At 49.1% G+C, this 21180-nt stretch overlaps 1 protein-coding gene across 1 annotated transcript in view; it reads left to right on the top strand.

The window, feature by feature from the left end:
• Positions 1-20305, top strand: part of Maml1 (mastermind like transcriptional coactivator 1) — a 39141-nt gene extending 18836 nt beyond the window's left edge. The window contains exons 2-5 of the mRNA XM_036196634.1: positions 7018-8433; positions 9922-10149; positions 14415-14511; positions 17210-20305. Coding sequence (XP_036052527.1) covers positions 7018-8433; positions 9922-10149; positions 14415-14511; positions 17210-18198 — 2730 coding nt within the window. The 3' untranslated portion in view covers positions 18199-20305. The remainder of the gene's footprint in view (positions 1-7017; positions 8434-9921; positions 10150-14414; positions 14512-17209) is intronic.
• Positions 20306-21180: the final 875 nt, after the last annotated feature.

Below are 21180 nucleotides of genomic sequence, written 5' to 3'. Positions count from 1 at the left end.
CAGGCAACCACTTACTGTGCCTACTCTTTAGACTGAGTTTGGGAAAGAATGACTCTCTCTGCTCACCCTCCAGGCCTTCCTACTCTGTAAGGTCAGAATCAGTGACGCTCTAATTGCTGGTCCCTGCACATGTCCAGTGGTTATTTTTCTGTTCTCTTTGGCCTGCCAGTCTCCTTTGTGCTCTGTTTGCTTCCCCTTCCCTGAGTGATATGAGTGATAAGGTCTGCTGCTCAGGCTCCAGCCACATGTCCTGCTGAGTTCTTTCTACAGAGCACATGGTTACTCACTACTCTTAGATGTGACTGAGATGGAGTTCACCGTGTTCCTCTTCAACAAGGAGAGTACAAAGGCATTCAGACTAGCCTGAAAGCCTTTCTCCTTCCCTGCAAGTAAACTATAACTTCCTGAATTGTCTCCAGCCTGACTCTGACATACGTCCTTTCCTCTCATGAGGCCCTCCCCCTCTCTCATCTTTCAGACAGCTCACACTGCTTCAGGGGCTCAACTGCTGGAGTCACCAGCTAAAGAACTTCAAGGCCAGCCTGGGCTATGTGAGCTAGTTTAAGAGAGAAATGGGGAGACTGGTGGACAGAGCGACCTTTCCAGACTATCTTGGTAGTTTCCTCCTGACCTAATTGTCTCACAGTAAACACGTAAGGACAGTGGTGGCAAGCAGCTCTCCGGGTGCTGCCAGCGCACCGCCCTTTCCCAGTGTACTCAGTGAGCCTGTTTTCTTTCTGAAAGGAAGCAGTACTGTGTGCATGCTGCAGCATGTCTGTAGTCCCAGCATTAGGGAAGGCAAGGCAGCAAGACCCTGACTTATAATAACCCTCCACAAAGTACTTAGGCACCAAACTGTGAAGTCTTCTGGAGTGAAGTTGCCATCTTCAGGATGTCTGTGGCAAGTGGAAGGAACCTCTGTAAATGGAGGTAGAGTTTTTCTGTCCCCACTGCCTTAGTCCCAAATAAACACATAAAAGCTTATATTAATTACAAAATGCTTGGTCACTAGCTCAGGCTTATTAACAAGTTCTTACTGTTAAATTAATCCATTTCTATTTATGTATTGTCACGTGGCCCGTGGCTTTACCTGTCCTCTGGCATCTTGCTTCTTGGGCAGCTTGCTCACTTCTCCCTTGACTCCACCTTTCTTCATCCTCAGTTTGATTGTCCCACCTAACTTTTTTGTTTGTTTGTTTGTTTGTTTTTTATTTTTCAAGACAGGGTTTCTCTGTGTAGCTTTGCGCCTTTCCTGGAACTCGCTTTGGAGACCAGGCTGGCCTCTGCCTCCCGAGTGCTGGGATTAAAGGCATGCGCCACCACTGCCTGGTGTCCCACCTAACTTTATCCTGCCTTGCTATGGTCCAAACAGCTTTACTATTAACCAATGAGAGTAATACATACTCACAGCTTACAGAAGGACCATCCTACAGCAAACCTGCAGAGGTGAATGTCTTCCCCATGGGGGTTGTTTACATTCTAATTGGGTGACTATTCTAAACTAGAGACTAATGTAGAAAAGTGGCCAGACAAGGTTTTCTCTGTATAGCCTTGGCTGTCCTGGAACTCACTCTTTAGACCAGGCTGGCCTTGAACTCAGAGATCCACCTGCCTCTGCCCTCTGAGTGCTGGGATTAAAGGTGTTCATCACCACCACCCGGCTCCTTTAAGTATCTTAAAAAGAATTGCTGTGGGCCTCTGTGCTCTTCTTTTCCTAGTGATATGTGAATGGGGCTCTTCATTTTTTATTGAGGGGAACATTTGTATGATCTGAAACTCTGATGCATGCCATTTGCCCATTGGCATTTCATCTGCAAGATCTGGATTGAGGTATCTGCAGCAGACTCCAACATTTACAGGATCCTTCCCAAGATAGCCAGATAGCTGAACACTGAAAGCCTTAGGAAACCTATGGGATTTACTGAGTTTTATTGGCTATACAATAACAATGGGCCTCGTGTTCTAGGGTTGTTTGAATATTGAGTGGGATTCTAGACTAAGAAACTAAAACTGCAAACTGTGGTCCCCACATGCCTTTAATACCAGCACTTGGGAGGCAGAGTCAGGCAGATCTCTGTGAGTTCGAGGCCAGCCTGGTCTACAGAGTGAGTTCCAGGACATCTAGGACCAGTGACACAGAGAAACCCTGTCTCAAAAAACCAAGGTGGGGGAGAGGGGTATGTGTGCCTGGCACACACATAAATAATGGTTTTTCCTAACAGAAACAGAAATGAGGCCTCTGAGTGTGTGTGTGTGTGTGTGTGTGTGTGTGTGTGTGTGTAGAGTAGAGACTGTAGGGAAAGGAAGAGGGAGCATTGAGTGAAGCTGAAATTGCCAGTATTTAGCATTTAGGAGGCTAAGAAAGGACCATAGCTGGGTGGTGGTGGCATACACCTTTAATCCCAGCACTTGGAAGACAGAGTCAGGCAGATCTCTGTGAGTTTAGAGGCCAGCCTGGTCTACAGTGTGTGTTCCAGAATAGCCAAGCTATGCAAAGAAACCATGCTGATTGTGGGTGCACTGTGGGGTCAGGAAAGGTGATGGAGAGGCAGCTGCTAACACAGCATCTCAGCCCCATCTCAGCAGGTGGACTTTTTCTGGATGTGATGGTCAGCCCTGGAATGTAAGGTCAGGAGAGGGGCGGTGATCTGTTGGATGACAGTGTTGTAGGAACAGAGAAGAGCACTACACTGCCTCATCAAAGGACAGGAATCACATAGCTCAGAGGAAACAAGAAGAAGCAACTGGGAAGGCTGGGTGGTAGTGGCACAGACCTTTAATCCCAATTGAGTTCCAGGACAGCAAGGGCCTCTGTGAACATCAAGCAGGAACACAGTGCCCTTACATACGTGCAAATATGCACATAAAATAAAAGTTATCTTTAAAAAATCAAAGTAGTAACTGGGAAGAGACATCTTGTAAAGGCTCATGGAGGTGTTGTTGCCCACAGGGCAGGATGCTGATTTTTGTCCACAAGGTTGTGGGTTTTTGGGTTTTGTTTTGTGTTTTGGTTTTTGGTTTTTGGTTTTGGTTTTGTTTGTTTGTTTTTTTGTTTGTTTGTTTGTTTGGGTTTTTTTGTGCTTTTGGTTTTTTTTGAGACAGGGTTTCTCTGTGTAGCTTTGGAGCCTTTCCTGGAACTCATTCTGTAGCACAGGCTAGCCTCGAACTCACAGCGATTGATCCACCTGCCTCTGCCTTCTGAGTGCTGGGATTAAAGGCGTGCGCCACCACTGCCCAGCTGTCCACAAGTGGGACTGACTCCAGCTACTAATATTCTGGAAACTGCCTAGAATGGAAAGTGGTGGGCAGTGCTGGGAATCTGAGGCCTTTCAGTGGGAGTGCTGGCCCACAGGAAGGTGGGAGTCAGGACTGAGTATGCCATGATAGAAGCACTCTATATTCTGCAGATCACAGCCACCCAATCACACCTTCCCATTGAACTAGATCATTCCAGAACTTGGTGCACCTAACTCTGCATCTCCAGGCTGAGCATATACAGGCTTATGTCCATAGATGGAGGGTGGTCTTATGTTACTGTACAACGATTACATAACTTTACTGTAGTAATGATGGGGGTGGAACATAGAATATCACCTTGTTGCTATGTCCCATATGAATCTCCCATATGAATGTCTGGAGAATGGGCTCCAAGGCTTCTCCACCTCTCCTTCCCCCACAGAGACTTTGCACATGTTGGGCACTCCCCAAAGTGCCTGAGGCTCACAACAAATCTGCCAGGGCTACCATAATACCCTCACCCCACCACACCCCACCTCCCCCTCCTACCCCCGCTACAGCCCTCCAGTTACATTTTTGCCTAGTTGAAGATGTGGCCCAGCACTTCCGTTGGCTAAAAGCAGTGGGTGTTAGAGAAGTGAGCTGTTCCTTTGAAACTTATCTGCAGCTGTTTGCATGTGGCTACTGAAAGAGAGCATGGCAGGTTTTATACTTGTTAGAGTAGAGAAGGATTCTGTTTTAATCCAAGGCAGCTGACTGACTCAGATGACTTGACCCCTTTGGCCTCCACCTTCCCTAGAAAGATGGGAAACTGACCAGCCCAGACGAGGCTCTGTGGAGCAAAAGATAAAGGTGGGAAAGATAGCAACAAAAGGAATGTTAGAACCCAGTGTGGTTCCTCATGCCCCCCTTCCTTAATCCAGCATTTGAGGGCCAGAGGTAGAAGGATTGACAGTTGCAGGGCCAGCCTGGGCTAAATAATTTAGCAAGACTATCTCTAAAAACAAAGGAAGGAGGAGAAATATTGTCAGCTATACTTCCTCTGACCAATTAAGGGGGAATGGAGGATACATTCACATTCTCCAAATAAAACTTCAAACTGAATTTTAAGAAGAGAGTGGTTTTTTTTAGGAGTGTGGCTCTCTTATCCCCAGCTACCCCTAGGTGGCAGTAGGAAGCAGAATAGCCTCCATGGAAGCAAAGCAACACCTTTGATGCCAAGGGCTTGTTCTTTAAAAAAAGAAACAAACAAACAAGATTTAATTTGTATGTGTACACACAGGCAAAACACCCATAAAGTGGAAGAGAGAACGTTGATAAGGTGGGAAAGAAGGGTGGTAGCAACTGAGACTGAGGTGGAGGAAGCTGTCCTCAGTGACCAGAGCACAGCCTGCTGCTGCTGGGAGGCGCCGCCCACATTGTAGGCTTGGGCAGCAGAGAGATAGTGTGGAACTCAGACTTAGCAGCTGCTAGGAACTTGTTTTTTAAAGAAAGAGTCTCACTGTGGCCCAGATTGGCTTTGAACTTTCGAGACTTAACTCAGTCTCCTAAGTACTGGGATTACTAATATACAATACCACACACAGTGCCAGGCGGGAGTGTTTTTTAGTAGCACACTTCATGTGCCCAGGAGTAGTGGGAGGCAGGCGTGGTCCTGGGGGTGAGGGGTAGAGGATAAAATATAACTTGATAAAGGTACGTACAGGAAAGGAGGGCTGAGAGCTGGAGCCCAGGCGGGGAAGGAGTGAGCCACAGCACCTCCTCTGTGCTCTGCCAGCTCTCCTCATGCAGTCCCCGCCCCAGCTCTAAGGGCACTGATTTTACAGGGTATTGTTCTGTGCTCTCAAAGACTGCCTAGGCCCCACAGCACCTGTCCCTGGCACGTGTAGGCTCTTAAGGCTAGCAGATGAAGCCAGTCAAGAAGAAAGTGAAGCTGGGTGGTGGTGGCGGCGCATGCCTGTAATCCCAGCACTCGGGAGGCAGAGGCAGGTGGATCTCTGTGAGTTCGAGGCCAGCCTAGTCTACAAAGTGAGTTCCAGGACAGCCTCAAAGCTACAGAGAAACCCTGTCTCGAAAAACTAAAAAAAGAAGAAGAAAGTGAGGCTGCCAGAACTGACATGGTCATGTTCAGTGACAGGCTTGATGAGGAGTGGCGATGGTTGTGAGGTCGGTGATACGGCAGCTGGTGAGATGGCTCAGTAGGTCACACTTGCTGCCAAGCCTGACAACCAAAATTCAGTCTGTGGAACCCACATGGTCAAAGGGAAAACCATCTCCAGAAAGTTGTCCTCTGACTTCCACAGGCCTACTGTGGCCTATGTACATGCACCCTACACACACAAAATAAATAGATGTCAAAAATGAAAAGGAGGATTTAGTCCCAGTACTTGGGAGGCAGAGGCCAGCCTGGTGAGTTCCAAGACAACCAGAGCTTCACAGGGAAACCCTATCTTGAAAAGCAAAAAAAAAAAAAAAAGAAAGTAGATTGTCTTAGTTACAGTTTCTATTGCTATGAAGAGACACCATTACTATGACAACTCTTTAAAGGAAGACATTTAATTGGGGCTGGCTTACAGTTTCAGGGGTTAGTGCATTACCATCATGACAAGAGGCATGGCAGCATGCAGGCAGACATGGTGCTGGAGAAGGAGCTGAGTTCTACATCTTGATCCACGGGCAACAAGAAGTGAACTGTGTGTCCTACTGACCAGACAGACTTGAGCTTGTAAGACCTCAAAGCCCACCCTCACAGTGACACACTTCCTCCAGCAAGGCCACACCTCCCAAGTGCCACTCCCTATGGGTCCAGCATTCAAACAGGAGTCTGTGGGGGCCATAACTATTCAAACCACCATAGAGGTGATGGGAAGAAAGTGGGACAAGAGCTGGAAAACACAAACCAGCCCATGTGGTGTGTGAGGAAGCGTGCACCATGGAGGTAACCGGTGACTTTGAGAAGGGTACAGGAATGGGCAGTTGGGTGGACGTGGGGTTATTGTGGCTAATACTGCCACTACCTGAGACACAAACTACACCAGTCAGGCTCCTGTCTCACTCACTGTTCTATTACTGCGAGGAGATACCAGGACAAGGCGACTTCTAAAGAAAAGTACTTAACTGGGGGCTTGGTCACCGATTCAGAGGGTTAGTCTGTGAGCATCATGGCAAGTAGTATGGTGGCAGATGGGCAGGCATGGCTCACATGGCAAGAGCTCATCTCTGATCCACAAGTTGCAGGTAGAGAAAGAGCAAGACTGGGCCTGAGACGGACTTTGGAAACCTCAGAGGCCATCTCCAGTGACTCACCTCCTTCAACAAGGCCACACCTCCTACTCCTTCCCAGATAGTTCCACTCACTGTGGACTAAGCATTCTAATAGATAAGCCTGTGGGTGCTGTTCTCATTCAAACCACACAGCTCCTTTGGTTGGAAGTAATAGAATCCATGTTAAATCAGTCTAAGCACAGGGGGAACAATGTATTGGTTCATATGAGTAGGAAGGGGGATTGGCACTGGCTGGTCTTGGGTATGACGTACAGGATTCCTGTGTTATGGTCTTCTGCAGACCCTCAAACTAGATGACAGTGGCCATAGCAAGCTAGATTAGCCAGTCAGAGATCTGGTGATAGAGGCAGTTCTGTACGGGGAAGCCGAAGTGCAGGGAGGTGTGAACCCATAGGAGAGTGCTGCAAGAATGGCAATCTCTGATTGAAGTCACTGGGGGGCAAGGGAAGCTAAGACAAGTATCTGTTCCTAAGTCTGTTGTCCGATGTTTTCCAGCATCTTCATGATACAGTGAAGAGGAATCTTGACAGCGCTGCCTCCCCTCAGAATGGTGATCAACAGAATGGCTATGGAGACTTATTTCCTGGGCATAAGAAGACCCGCCGAGAGGCCCCTCTGGGCATCAGTGTGTCTGCCAATGGGCTTCCTCCTGCCTCACCCCTTGGTCAACCTGACAAGCCTCCTGGGGGAGATGCCCTGCAGTCTGGTGGGAAGCACTCCCTGGGACTAGATCCCATCAACAAGAAGTGTATGGCAGACTCAAGCATCCACCTGAATGGAGGCAGCAACTCGAATGAGCCATTTCCTCTAAGCCTGAGTAAGGAACTCAAGCAAGAGCCAGTAGACGACCTGCCATGCATGATAGCAGGTGCTGGAGGCTCCGTTTCCCAGAGCAATCTCATGCCGGATCTCAACCTTAATGAGCAGGAATGGAAGGAGCTCATTGAAGAGCTGAACAGGTCGGTGCCCGACGAAGACATGAAGGACCTGTTCACTGAAGATTTTGAGGAGAAGAAGGATCCAGAGCCCTCTGGTTCTGCCACACAAACCCCCTTGGCCCAGGACATTAATATTAAGACTGAGTTCTCTCCAGCAGCCTTTGAGCAAGAGCAGTTAGGTTCTCCACAAGTGAGGGCTGGGTCTGCAGGACAGACCTTTCTGGGACCTTCATCTGCCGCTGTGGGCACAGATTCTCCAAGTCTGGGGAGCTCTCAGACTCTGTTTCATACCACTGGTCAACCTGGGGCGGACAATCCCAGTCCAAACCTGATGCCGGCATCAGCCCAGGCCCAGAATGCACAGAGAGCTCTCACAAGTGTGGTATTGCCTGGCCAGGGCCCAGGAGGGGCCTCAGAGCTGTCCTCTGCTCACCAGCTCCAGCAGATAGCTGCCAAGCAGAAGCGTGAGCAGATGCTGCAGAATCCACAGCAAGCTGCCCCAGCACCTGCCCCAGGCCAGCTGTCCACATGGCAGCAGGCGGGGCCCTCCCACAGTCCCTTAGATGTCCCTTATCCCGTGGAGAAGCCTGCCAGCCCTCCTGGCTATAAGCAAGACTTTACCAACTCCAAACTGCTCATGATGCCTAGTGTGAACAAGAGTTCTCCTCGGCCAGGAGGTCCCTACCTCCAAGCCAGCCACTCGAACCTGCTGAGTCACCAGCCACCGGGTAACTTGACTCAGAGCTCCGTGAATAACCAAGGGTCTGTGCTAGACTATGGCAATACAAAACCTCTTTCTCACTACAAAGCAGACTGTGGGCAAGGCGGCCCTGGGTCTGGCCAGAATAAACCAGCTTTGATGGCCTATCTTCCCCAGCAGCTGCCCCATCTGAGTAATGAGCAGAGCTCCTTGTTTCTGATGAAACCAAAGCCAGGAAACATGCCCTTCCGGTCACTGGTTCCACCTGGGCAGGTGAGTCGGGGCCTTCTCTCCATCACTCTGCTGTGGGCACTAGTGAATGAAGTCCCATTCTAAACTAGAGTCAATGTACAAGAGACAGTGGTGGAGCAGCTGCTGCTATCGTCCTTGGAAATGGAAAGTGTACAGGCTAAGGAAGGATTGATCTTTGTGCTTTTGAGGGTCAGTTCATTTAGCCCTGGCTCACTACAGAGCCAAGCTGCTCTTGAACAAAAGATTCTCCTGCCTCTACCTCCCAAGTGTGGAGATTACAGGTGATTAGACTTGATCCTGAGGATAGTCGGGTGTGGTGGCACAAGTCTTAAATCCCTCAATCTCTCCAGAGGCAGAGGGGTCTCTGAGTTCCAGGCCAGCCTGGTCTACATTGTGAGACTGTCACAAAACAGCAAACCTGTTGTGGTTCACAGCAACCTGAGCACAGGGAAGGTGAGGCAGGAGGGTTGCCACAAATTTGAGGCCAGCCTGAGCTACAGTATGAGGCCTTGCTTGTTTTATAGGAAAAAAGAGGGGAAGGGGAGTGTATAACACTTACATAGCTTTTAAGCTTGAACTTGAAGGCAGAGTATACAGTTGGTGGGTGGTGCAGTCAGAAAGGGCTTTGGAGACAGGACCCTGCCAACCTAGCCACATTGGGAAGCTCTTGGTTCAGTGAGAGATCCTGTCTCAGAAAATGAAACAATTAAAGACACGATGTTAACCTCAGGTGCACACAGAAACACTAGACAAATCTTAAAATCTAAAGATATAAAGTATCTGACAAAGCTGTCCAGTACCTTCCCAGGAAAATATGTGTATACAAGTGGGCATTAAAAAATGATTTCATGCTGTTTGGGGACAGCCATAAACCAAATCTACAATCTAAAAGCAGAGCAGCTTTTTGGTTTTGTTTGTTTGAGTTGGTTAAGGGTGGGGTGTTTCTAGGGCATTACTGGGTTTTTTGTTGTTGTTGTTTGGTTGGTTGGTTGGTTGGTTGGTTGGTTGGTTGGTTTTTTGAGACAGGGTTTCTCTGTGTAGCTTTGGTGCCTGTCCTAGATCTCCCTCTGAGACCAGGCTGGCCTCGAACTCACAGAGATCTGCCTGGCTTTGCCTCCCAAGTGCTGGGATTAAAGGAATGCGCCACCACCGCCTGGCTTGGGGTTCTTTGTTGTTTTGTTTTAAATGTGAATTTATGTTTGGGGCTGCTTTGGGTTGGGGGTGGGTTATTGTTTGTTCTTGTATTGAGTTAGGGTCTCACTATGTATCCCTGACTGATCTGGAACTCACAGGGTTCCGCTTGGCCTCTGCCACCCAAGTACTAGGACTTAAAGATGCTGCCACCATACACATAAGGGACATTTCGTGTCCAAACTACAACATCAGGGAAGCAGAGGCTTGGAGTTAAGAAAGATTATGACTGTCATGGATGCAGCTTACCTGGCTTGATGAAGGTTGGGACAGATCATCCATCCCATCTGACTTGGATCTCTTCATCTCTCTTGACAGGAGCAGAACCCTTCCAGTGTCCCTGTACCAGCCCAGACTGCCAGCGTGGGGACCCAGCCTCCCAGTGTCTCTGTGGCCAGTACTCACAGCAGCTCCCCATATCTCAGCAGCCAGCAGCAGGCAGCCGTGATGAAGCAGCACCAGCTGCTCCTGGACCAGCAGAAGCAGAGGGAGCAGCAGCAGCTGCAGCAGCAGTTCTTACAGAGGCAGCACCTTCTGGCTGAGCAGGTACCAGGCACTGCCTGAGTGCGTTGGCAGCCAAACTCAAGGCTGCGCCCTTTAAAGTCCTCTTTTTAGCCCAGCCAGAATCCAAAGTGAGTGAAGTGCTGGTCAGCCTGCTGACCTCAGTTCAGTCCTGTAACTCACATGCACACGAAAGATGAGGATCACTCCACAAGTGCCCCTCTGACCTCCCTGCCCACACCATGGGTGAAAGCCCCCCCACCCCACCAACACATAATTAAGATAGACTTTCTTTTTAGAAATTAGGACCAAGCCAGGTGGCGAGCACCTTTGACCCTAGCACTCAGGAGGCAGAGGCAGGCAGAGCTCTGGATTTGAGGCCAGCCTGGTCTACAAAGTGAGTTCCAGGACAGCCAGGACTGTTACATAGAGAAACTTGTCTCAAAAAACCAAAAAAAAGAAAGAAAGAAAGAAGGAAAGAAGGAAGGAAGGAAGGAAGGAAGGAAGGAAGGATTAATTAATTAATTAATTAGGACCAGCTGGGCTGGAGGTCATACTGCTCTTGCAGAGGACCTGGGTTCTGTTGCCAGCACCCACCCACATCATGTGGTTCGAAATTGCCTATACCTCCAGTTCCCAGGGATCCAACCACCGCTCTCGCTTCCGTGGGCACTGCATGTATGTGGTGCACATAGACCCACACAAGCAAACACATATACAAATGTTTGTTGTTGTTGTATTATTTTATATACCAACCCACAGTTTCCCTCCCTCCTTCCCTCCTGTTCCCTCCATCTCTCTGCCCTTCCCCCATCCACTCTTCAGAAAGGGTAAGGCCTCCCATGGGAGTCAACAAAGCATGGACCCAGCTCCTCCTCCTGCATCAAGGCTAAGCCAGGTATCCCACCATAGGGAGTAGATTCCAAAAAGCCAGTTCATGCGCCAGGAACAAATCCTGGTCTCACTGCTAGGGGCCCCACAAACAAACCAGGCTACTCAACATCACCCACATGCAGGGTGGTCCCATGCAGGCTCCCTAACTGTCAGTCCAGAGTCCATGAGCTCCCATGAGCTCGGGTCAGCTGTCTCTGTAAGTTTCCCCATCATGATTTGATCACCCCCCCCACACACACACACACACACACACAGCTCCTACACTCCTTCCTCCCTGTCTTCAGCTGGACTCTCAGAGCTTGGCCCAGTGCTTGGATGTGGGTCTCTGCATTGGTTTCCATCAGTTACCAGATGAAGGTTCTATGATGACAGTTAGGGTAGTCACTAATCTGATTACAGGAGGAGGCCAGTTCAGGCACCCTCTCCACTATTGCTAGGAGTCTTAGCTGGGGTCATCCTTGTGGGTTCCTGGGGTTCCCAGCACTGGGTTTCTCCCTATCCCGATGATGGCTCCTCTATCAGGTTAGCTCTTTTGTTGTTCTCTTGTCTCCACCCCCCCCCCAACTCTGCCATTCCTATCCCCCATGTTCCCACCCCTCTAACACCCTCACCACCCCCAGTTTACCCAGGAGATCTCATCTATTTCCCCTTCCCAGTGCAATCCAGGTGTCCCTCTTAGGGTCCTCCTTGTTAGCCAGCCTCTCTGGAGCTGTGGGTTGAAGTCTCTTATCCTTGGCTTTACATCTAGTATCCACTTATGAGTGAGTACACGCCATGTTTGTCTTTCTGGGTCTGGGTTACCTCACTCAGGATGATATTTTCTAGTTCCATCTGCTTGCCTGCTAATTTCAAGATGTCATTGTTTTTCACCACTGAGTAGTACTCCATTGTGTAAATGTACCACATTTTCTATGTCCATTCCTCAATTTAGGGGCATCTAGGTTGTTTCTAGGTTCTGGCTATTATGAATAATGCTACTATAAACATAGTTGAGCAAATGTCTTTGTGGTATGATTGAGCATCCTTTAGCTATATGCCCAAGAGTGGTATCACTAGGTCTTGAGGTAAATTTCTGAGAAACTGCCATGTTGATTTCCAAAGTGGCTGTAAAAGTTTGCACTCCCACCAGCAGTGGAGGAGAGTTCCCCTTGCTCCACATCATCCTCTCCAGCATAAGCTGTCTTCAGTGTTTTGATCTTAGCCATTCTGACAGGTGTAAGATGGTATCTCGGAGATATTTAGATTTCCCTGATGACAAAGGATGTTGAGCAATTCCTTAAATGTCTTTCAGCCATTTGGGATTCTTCTGTTGAGATTTCTGTTTAGATGGGTTTTAAAAATCTGTGCCAGGCATAGTGATGCCCTCCGTTAATCTCAGCACTTGGGAGACAGAGTAAGTTCCAGGACAGCCAGAGCTACATAGTGAGACACTATGTCAAACAACAATAAAAGCCTTTTAATAATCTTTAAAAAAAAAAAAAAAAAAAGACCAGTGAGGTAGCTTAGTGGATAGAAGTCCTTGTACGCAGGTCTGCCAAGCTAAGTCTGATCCAGGGTCCCACAAGGTGGCAGGAGAGGACCAACTCCAGCAGGTGGTTCTCTGATCTTCACACTATGGCACACATTCATACACAGTAAATAAAAATGTGCTTCAAACTTTACTTCGTTTTTTAAAGGAGTGCTAAAAAAATGTTTTTAATATTTAAAGTAAGTAAATAGAACCTTCCTTCCCAAGGCTAACATTTCTTAGGCATGTGGTCTGTGGGAACTAATAAAGGCAGCATCTTCATCTGTGAGGGGCATTTTGCTGTGTTTCTGCAGGCACACACACAGGCCATCAGTCACTGTGGATGCCTCTTTGCTATGAATGTGAGGTGGGAGGAGCCAGAGTACGAAGGAAGGAAGGAAAGATGCCCCGAGGTCCCCTAAGATCATGATGCATGGTTCCCTCACACTGGGTTACCAGGTAGAGTGCCGACACCAGGCAGCCATGTCTTATAAGACAGGAGCCAGTTGAGGAAGCTGATGCAGGAGAATGTCCTCATGCTTAGCTACATAGTAAATTCAAGGCCAGCCTGAGCTTCAGAGTGATACTATTATCTCAAAGGAAGAAAAGAGACCAGGAAGTGGCTCACAAGCCTGAGAGCCCTGGAACCCATGTAAAGCAGGAGCACAGGTCTGTAACCCCAGGGCTCATTGATGGTGATGGGAAGCAGAGACACATTCCCTTGATGTTGGTGGGCCAGCAAGTCTGGCTTCACAGTGCAGAACAGAAAGAAACCCTTGTGAGAACACAAGGAAAAGGGCAGGTCCCACATGCAGAGCTGTCCTCTGATACACACCACGGCCCATGCTTGCCCACACATACGCAAACACACAGAGACCACACTGAGGTTGGCCGTTCCTACAGCTCCACCATCTCTCTCTCTTCTTTTTCTTTTTTGGTTTTTTTGAGACGGGGTTTCTCTGTGTAGCCCTGACTGTCCTGGAACTTGCTCTGTAGACCAAGCTGTGGATATCGCTCTGTATAAATAAAATGTTGTTTGGCCAGTGGCCAGGCAGGAAGTATAGGCAGGACAAGGAGGAGGAGAATTGTGAGAAGTGGAAGGCTGGGTAGAGAGATACTGCCAGCCACCACCATGACAAGGAAGATGTAAGGTAATGGTAAGCCACGAGCCACGTGGCAAAGTATAGATTAATAGAAATGGGTTAATTTAAGATAGAAGAAGTAGATAACAAGAAGCCTGCCACGGCCATACAGTTTGTAAGCAATATAAGTTTCTGTGTGTTTACTTGGTTGGTTCTGAGCGTCTATGGGCCTGGCGGGTGAGAGAGATTTGTCCTGACTGTGGGCAGGCAGGACAACGCTCACTACAGACCAGGCTGGCCTTGAATTACATCTGCCTGCCGCTGCCTCCTGGGTGCGAGGATGAAAGGTGTGCCACTGCTGCCCAGCCCCCTGTCTTGTTGTTGTTGTTGTTGTTGTTTTGGTTTTTCCAGACAGGGTTTCTCTGTGTAGCTTTGGTGCCTGTCCTGGAACTCATTCTGTAGACCAGGCTGGCCTCGAACTCAGAGATCCACCTGCCTCTGCCTCCCGAGTGCTAGAATTAAAGGTGTGCACCACCACCGCCCGGCTGCCATCATCTTTTTTAAACCAATTGCTTATTAGGATATAATTCGTGTCACATATGGTTTGTTTAAACTACACACTTGAGTGGTTTCTATTGTAACGATAGGGTTGTGCAGTCACTGCCAGAACCCATTTTATCACCCAGACACTGCACCATGTGCAGTTGCTGGCCTTCCCTGCACCCCAGGAGCCCGCCTGTGAGCTTCGTGCTTGCTTGTGCACCTTGCTTTCCTGCTCGTTGGTCTTTATGTCAAGTTTTCCTGTTTCTGTTCTTGGCACTTTCTAGGAGAAGCAACAGTTTCAGCGTCATCTGACCCGCCCCCCCCCCCAGTACCAAGACCCAACGCAAAGCACCTTTCCCCAAGCGGTTGGACAGTTCCCAGGTAAGGGGAGATGGAGGGTGTGGGGAAGGCAGCTTTGGGCATGAAGGTGGGTGGAGCCATGATGTGTGGTGTGATGAGTTCCCCAGTTGGCTTGCTCATAGAAGCTGTGGTTTGGAAGAGAGGGAGGCCTGGATTTTTTAGTTCCTTTGTGGCACAAGAAGAGGGTCTCCAAGGTTGACTGAGGATGCTCACAGTTAAACAGGCTTTTGAAGGAAAATGATTCCTACTTAGAGGGTATCTTATGTGTAAGTCCTAATTAAGATAGTTCTTTGTATCTTCAGAAGAACCCCAAAGCTAGGGTAGTGGTGCATGCCTGTAAGCCCAGTACTTGGAAGGTGGAGGCAGGAGGATCAGGAGTTTAAGGTCATCTTCAGCTTCTTAGTTTGAGGGTGCTTGCCTCAAACAAAACCTACAAAAATGTCTGATTTTCCAGAGGAAGGTTCCTTCTAATGCACCTGTGGGCTTTTGCTTGGCTTCTCCTCACTCTGGTGTCATAGGGAAGGCAGAAACACCTGAGCCTCAGCTGTCACCTCAGATGGATTGAGCAACTTGTTTGGGTAGAGATTGCAAGTGACATGTCAGTCAGGTGTGCTCTGGTCTGGCTTTCTTTCTGAACTTCATTGTGAAGTGTCTCAGAGAAACTGACTTGAGTCATGTGAGAGTGAATCTAGGTGGCGTATCCCAGGGTGCTGGCTGGGATATGGACTTAAAGTGTATAGGTGTCACGGGAGCCAGTGTCCATCCCATGCCACGTTGATAAAAGCTGTTACTGGGAGTCAAGTCGTCCACCTCTGCTCTCCCCTTTTCCTCACACCTTTTTTGCTTTTGTTGGCTTTTCTAAGACAATTTCTTTGTATATTCTTGGCTATTCTGGAACTCCCTCTGTAGACCAAGCTGGCCTCGAACTCACAGAGATCCTCCTGGTTCTGCTTCCCGAGTGCTGGGATTAAAGGCGTGCGCCACCACTGCCCAGCATTTACACCTATTTTTGAAAGTTATTTTCATTATGTCTACATTTGGGGGAGGGGAGTGGTTAGCATATGTGATGCAGGTCCCCATGGAGGCCAGAGTGCTGGATCCCTGTGGAGCTAGGATTATGGGAGGCTAAACCTGGGTCCTCTGCAAAGCTCAGGCCAGACATGGTGATAATCCCAGCACCTGGAGATGGAGGCAGGTGGATCAGGAGCTCCAGGCCAGTACACCGGTCTCTATAAGAAAGGAGAGGACTGCAGAGGCCTTATTGGCAAAGAGATGGGAATCCAGGTGCTGTAGCATGTGTGTGTCATTCAGGTACCACAAAAAAGTCAGACAGCTCCCTGGAGCTTTCTAACCAGGCAGTCTAGCCTACTTAGTGATCTTCAACTAATGAGATACTGTCCCAAAGAACAAGGTGGACAGTTTCTGAGGAACTGTGCTTCAGGTCAACCTTTAGCCTCCACATGCATGTGCCTGCATATATATGTGTGTGGGTGTGCATGCACACACACACACACACACACACACACACACACACACAGGAAGAGTAGACAGCGAGTTTCCTGAGGACAAGCTTGTGCTCAGTAAATACCTGGTCATTCCATGCTAGATTTCTGCCTGCCTCAACCACCTTGTCACCTTGTGTCCTAAGTGACAGTGTCTCCAGCCATGTCTCCAGCTATACAGAGCCCTTCCCAGATTGCCGCTGCTCCATTCAAGAGCCAGCAGCCACCAACAGCCACACCCTGCAGAACTCAGCTCCAGCCTCAGGCTTTACTAGCCTTTTCTTGATGCATCCCAGCCATGGCTGCTCCTTAATGTCCCATACTTGTCACAGTTCTGTCCCTTCACGGCCTTTTCTCCATTTCAGATGCTCCTCTCCTCTAGACTGTCATGTCAACCTGCATGTGGGTGCACATCTGTGTATGTGTGCATGTTTATCCATGAGTTTGTGCTTACACATGTGCATTTGCATGAGTGCCTACACATATGTATGCATGTTTTGTGCACATGTGTGCTTCTTTGCTGCTGGTGATTGAACTCAAGCTCTTGTGCATACTAAAAGAGTTCTACCTACTGAGCTGCACTCCCAGCCCTGAATTCAATTCTGAGCCCCTTCTTTCTGAAGACTTCCCAAGTCTTAGGCACAAAGCCTTCAGACCCTGTTCTCTATAGCCTGCTGCTCAGACTTCGACCCTGTCACACATTGTGGTTGCTTTGCCTTCCACAGACAGATCCTGAGGTGTCTGTCTTAAATCTCTAGTGTCTGACTAGGTCCCAACTGAGAAAAACTTTGTTGGATGCTTAATAAGTAAATGGACAAGACAGCTGACTTCCCACTCTGGAGCTTCACTCTATCTTCTGTCCCTGAAACTTGTCATTGCCCCACTGCCCATGAGGTGGGAGGGTTCTGACTTCGTGCCCATGGAAGAAGAGCTGCACCTTAGCTCTGTGTATCTCCATCACAACAATCAGGAATACCAACAGGGGCTGGCAAGGTGGCTCACTGAGGCAAGACATTTGCCACCAAGCCTAAGATAGGAACCAACTCCTGCCTATTGTCCTCTGACTTCCACACACTTGTTGGCACAAATGCACCTCTGCACACACCTACACACACACACACACCTACACACACACACACACACACACACCTACACACACACAAATGTAAAGAAAAAAATGAATGCCAACTTGATTGCTAGAATTTTCTGTCTTCTAGGACCTGCTGCTGCTGTGCCTGGCATGAACAACTTGGGTCCATCCAATTCCGGCTGTCCTCGAGTGTTCCCGCCGCCGCCACAGCCTGGGACTCTGATGTCAATGGGTCCTGGACACGCTCCTGTTTCTTCTCTCCCCTCCAGCTCAGGCCAGCAGGACCGAGGAGTAGCCCAGTTTACTGGGTCCCAGAGCTTGCCTCAGAGCAGCCTTTATGGCATGGCCTCTGGCCTACCCCAGATAGTTGCCCAGCCCCCACCACAGGCTACCAGCGCACATGCCCACATTCCACGGCAGACCAATGTGGGCCAAAATGCCTCCACTCCAGCTGCCTATGGACAGAACTCTCTGGGGAGTGCTGGCCTCTCCCAGCAGCACAGTAAGGGAACCCTGCCTCCTGGTTTAACAAAGCCACAAGTCCCAAGGGTGCCAGCTGCCATGGGAGGCCAGAATGCCTCATGGCAACATCAGGGAATGCCAAACCTGAGCAGCCAGACGCCAGGCAACAGCAGCGTGGGCCCCTTCGCTGCAGCTTCCAGCTTCCACATGCAGCAGGCTCACCTGAAAATACCTGGCCAGCAGTTCTCCCAAGCCATGCCTAGCAGGCCCATGGCCCCCATGAGTTCAGCAGGGGCAGCAGGATCATTGCTGCCCGCAGTGAGCACACAGCAGAGGAACAGTGCCCCTGCACCGGCACCTCCCCAAGCAGCCCCTCAGCAGGGCTTGCCCGGCTTAAGCCCTGCAGGGCCTGAGCTGGGGGCCTTTAGCCAGAGCCCCACTTCACAGATGAACAGCAGGGCGGGGCTGCACTGTACTCAGGCCTACCCTGTGAGGACCATGGGCCAAGAGCTGCCCTTTGCCTTCAGCGGGCAGCCAGGCAGCAGTGGGCTGTCCAGTGTGGCTGGACACACTGATCTGATTGATTCACTGCTGAAGAACAGGACTTCTGAAGAGTGGATAAATGAGTTGGATGATCTTTTAGGGTCACAGTAACAGAAATTCGTGTGTTTTCCATGTTTAGATATCTTATATTTTTGTTCTCAGACTCAAGAAAGAGCAACTACTTTGGACCAAAAGCCCATGGCCCAGAGCACTAGGCCAGTAGAGCTTAAGCCACAGCTGAAGCCGGCTCTGGTCAGTATCTGCTGGTCCATTGGGCTGGCCCAGCCCATTGGCATCACTACCTGGGTTTGGGATAGCAGGATAGGGATTTGAAAGGTGGCTTCCTACCCACATGACCAAAAAGCCAGTGGAAACAATTAAGCCCCACCATGTCAGGCTTATCAAAAATAATGTGCTGTGTTTTTACCCAGATTTCTCCACTTGCCTCAAGGCTGGGAACAAATTTCTTTTGAAATTCTAAATAGAATAATTTGCATTTTGTAGCATAGAAGTACCTTTTTTAATTTAAGATTTTTAAGCATATTAGGCTAGGTGGTGGTTATATTGGTCAGTGGCACTGGAGACCTGGGGTTTCCTTTCTCTTCCTGCTCTGTCAGCTTTCAGGCTCACTGGAAATCATTGCCACAAGTGTAGACTGTGGCTGCAGATGCCAAAATGACCTGGATGCCACAAGATGTAGATCAGTGGTCCAGATAGGGTCCTTCCTTAAGCTCCTACTTCCTAGCTGCCACTCACTCTTTGGGATACTGGGTCCCCTTGAGGGTCCAGCCTCTGCAGCTCTCTGACAACCTGTATTTACCACTGTAGAAGTGCCATTCGGTTGTACACACATCTTTCTTCCCCACATCATCCCCATGGCCCTTCTTTCTGCCTCAACCTCTTGCAGCCGAACTGGGAAATGGCGATTCCCTTGACTACAGTAGAGAGGAGAAGTCAAACTCCTGAAGGAGCCTGAAGGCTGCAGGCAGCCCGCCGCCCAGGGGTCTCTCTGCTCTTCCTGCCGTGCTGCGCTTCTCCCGAGGCTGACCATTTGCACGTGGAAAGTGGCTTTATAACACTAACCCATCCTTGCTAAAGATGTGAGTGGATGCTCTGTGAAGTCTGTTGATGACCACAGACTAGAGCGAGGGGGCTGTTGACAGCGCTTGTTCTTACCACAAGCAAGATGGTGAGACCTTTAGCAGGATGGCGGAGGGAAAGGTTTGCTGGAGTGACTTGGTGCCGAGGGGCCTGTAGAGGAACCACAGCTCTGCCCATTGTCCTGGGTCCCAGAACTCTTAATCCAGTGTAGAGAACTGAGCCAAGGAAATGACAGGAGCAGCCTGCACACTTGGAGGGTCAGAGGGTGTCCACACTGCTAACTACTTTGCACCAGCAGTGCCTTTTTCTCTGAGGGTACCTGTGCTCTCGGGTCTGTGTCTCCTAGCCATGTCTCCTACCGCCCGTCCTCCCCAGAAACTCAGTTCAGCTCTCAGAGAAGCAGGTGAATCATAAAGCCAGTGAAGATGCCACCCTCTGATCACCCCTCAATTGTAGGGGGAAGAGGGTGACTTTAGCAGGTTCTCTACCAAAAACATGGCTGAGGGCTGGAACCGGATCCTGGTTCCTCTTCCAGCCTCCTGCGATAGCTGCCCACCTCCTGCACCCATTGCCCAGGGCACACCAGCCAGTCCCCACTTTACCTTAGGCCCAGGTTGGCCACACGGGCAGTGGGCGGCTCACTTTCAGTGTCATAGCAATAAAATGTGATTCTTGGGGTCCCCCCAGAGCTGCCCACGGCTTTATTTATGAGTCTGGCTTTGAGAAGTTGGGAAGAGGTGACCCCACTTCCTCGCACATCCCATCTTCTCAGAGCCATGCCTCAAGCAGAAAAGGGTGCTCGGACTTTCTTCTACACATGTGCTTTGTGTAAATAAATGTTTACAGTTTTATATTGAAGATGAAATAAGTGTTAGAGCGTCCAACTGTATATTTTTTACTTTTATAGATTTTAAAACTGATCCTTTATATGTGTTTGGAGCTATGATAAGTTTTATGGCAAGCAGTTGGTATTGTTAACTTTTTATGGTCATCAAAAGTGCATAAAAGTCCTATTAATTCCCTTATTCTGCTTCCCTTAGCTCTGGTATACACCAAAAAGAAGTCTTTACTTTCCTTGTGTTATAAAAATAATAAAAATATTTTACTAGTATGGAAACTAGTGTGTAGTGTGTTGGACTTCCGTGGGGTGGAGTAGCGAGGGACATTGTTGACAGGTGTCAATTTTCCTGATTGAACTTTGCTCTTCCTCCATCTGTTGGAGGCTCCCTCGATAGTGGCAGTGAAGATAGGTAGACCCACTGGCATGCTGCAGAAGAACAGTCCTTTCACTGTGGTCAGACCACAACATTTGGAAAAGAACACATTCCAGGTAGTCAACGGAAGTGGTACGAAAAGCTGGGGCTGGTGGCTAGCAAGGGTACTCTGGAAAAGATGAATCTCCAAAGCCCTTCCCGACAGCCCTAAGAGTGATCCTCCTACTTCAGCCTCCTGGGTGCTGAAATTAGACACCACTGCGCCCAGATAATAAACTCAGCCACAAGGGGTTTTTGTTTTGTTTTAATTAATTTATTTATTTACTAGTTTTTTGAGACAAGGTTTCCCTGGACTAGCTCTGTAGACCAGGCTGGCCTCGAACTCACAAAGATCCACCTGCCTCTGCCTCCCAAGTGCTGGGATTACAGGCATGTGCCACATAGGAACAAAAAATGAACTAAGTATGCTGGTGCATGTTAAACAGGAAGGGGCAGCATGCTGAGGCACTGCAGGGCATTGCCTGGAGGAGCCAGTCCAAAGGACCATCAGTGGTGGATTGAGGACAGGGAGAACTTAGAGACATAGCCCTCTGCTGTGATACAGGACTTGCCACCTCGGCAGAACCCCCAGCAAGCAGTGTCAACAGGCTTGGCTCTTAGAAGTTTTGAGGAAGCCACCATCCTCACTAAGGGAAGTCACAATGCAAAAGTTACTGTCAGATGGTGGGGAAAGGGAGCAGACATCTATAGGCACAGTTATTCTGGGATGGAGTGCTCT

Source organism: Onychomys torridus, chromosome 8, assembly GCF_903995425.1.
Source record: "Onychomys torridus chromosome 8, mOncTor1.1, whole genome shotgun sequence".
NCBI classification, from domain to species: Eukaryota; Metazoa; Chordata; class Mammalia; order Rodentia; family Cricetidae; genus Onychomys; species Onychomys torridus.
This window is presented reverse-complemented; position numbering and strand designations above follow the sequence as displayed.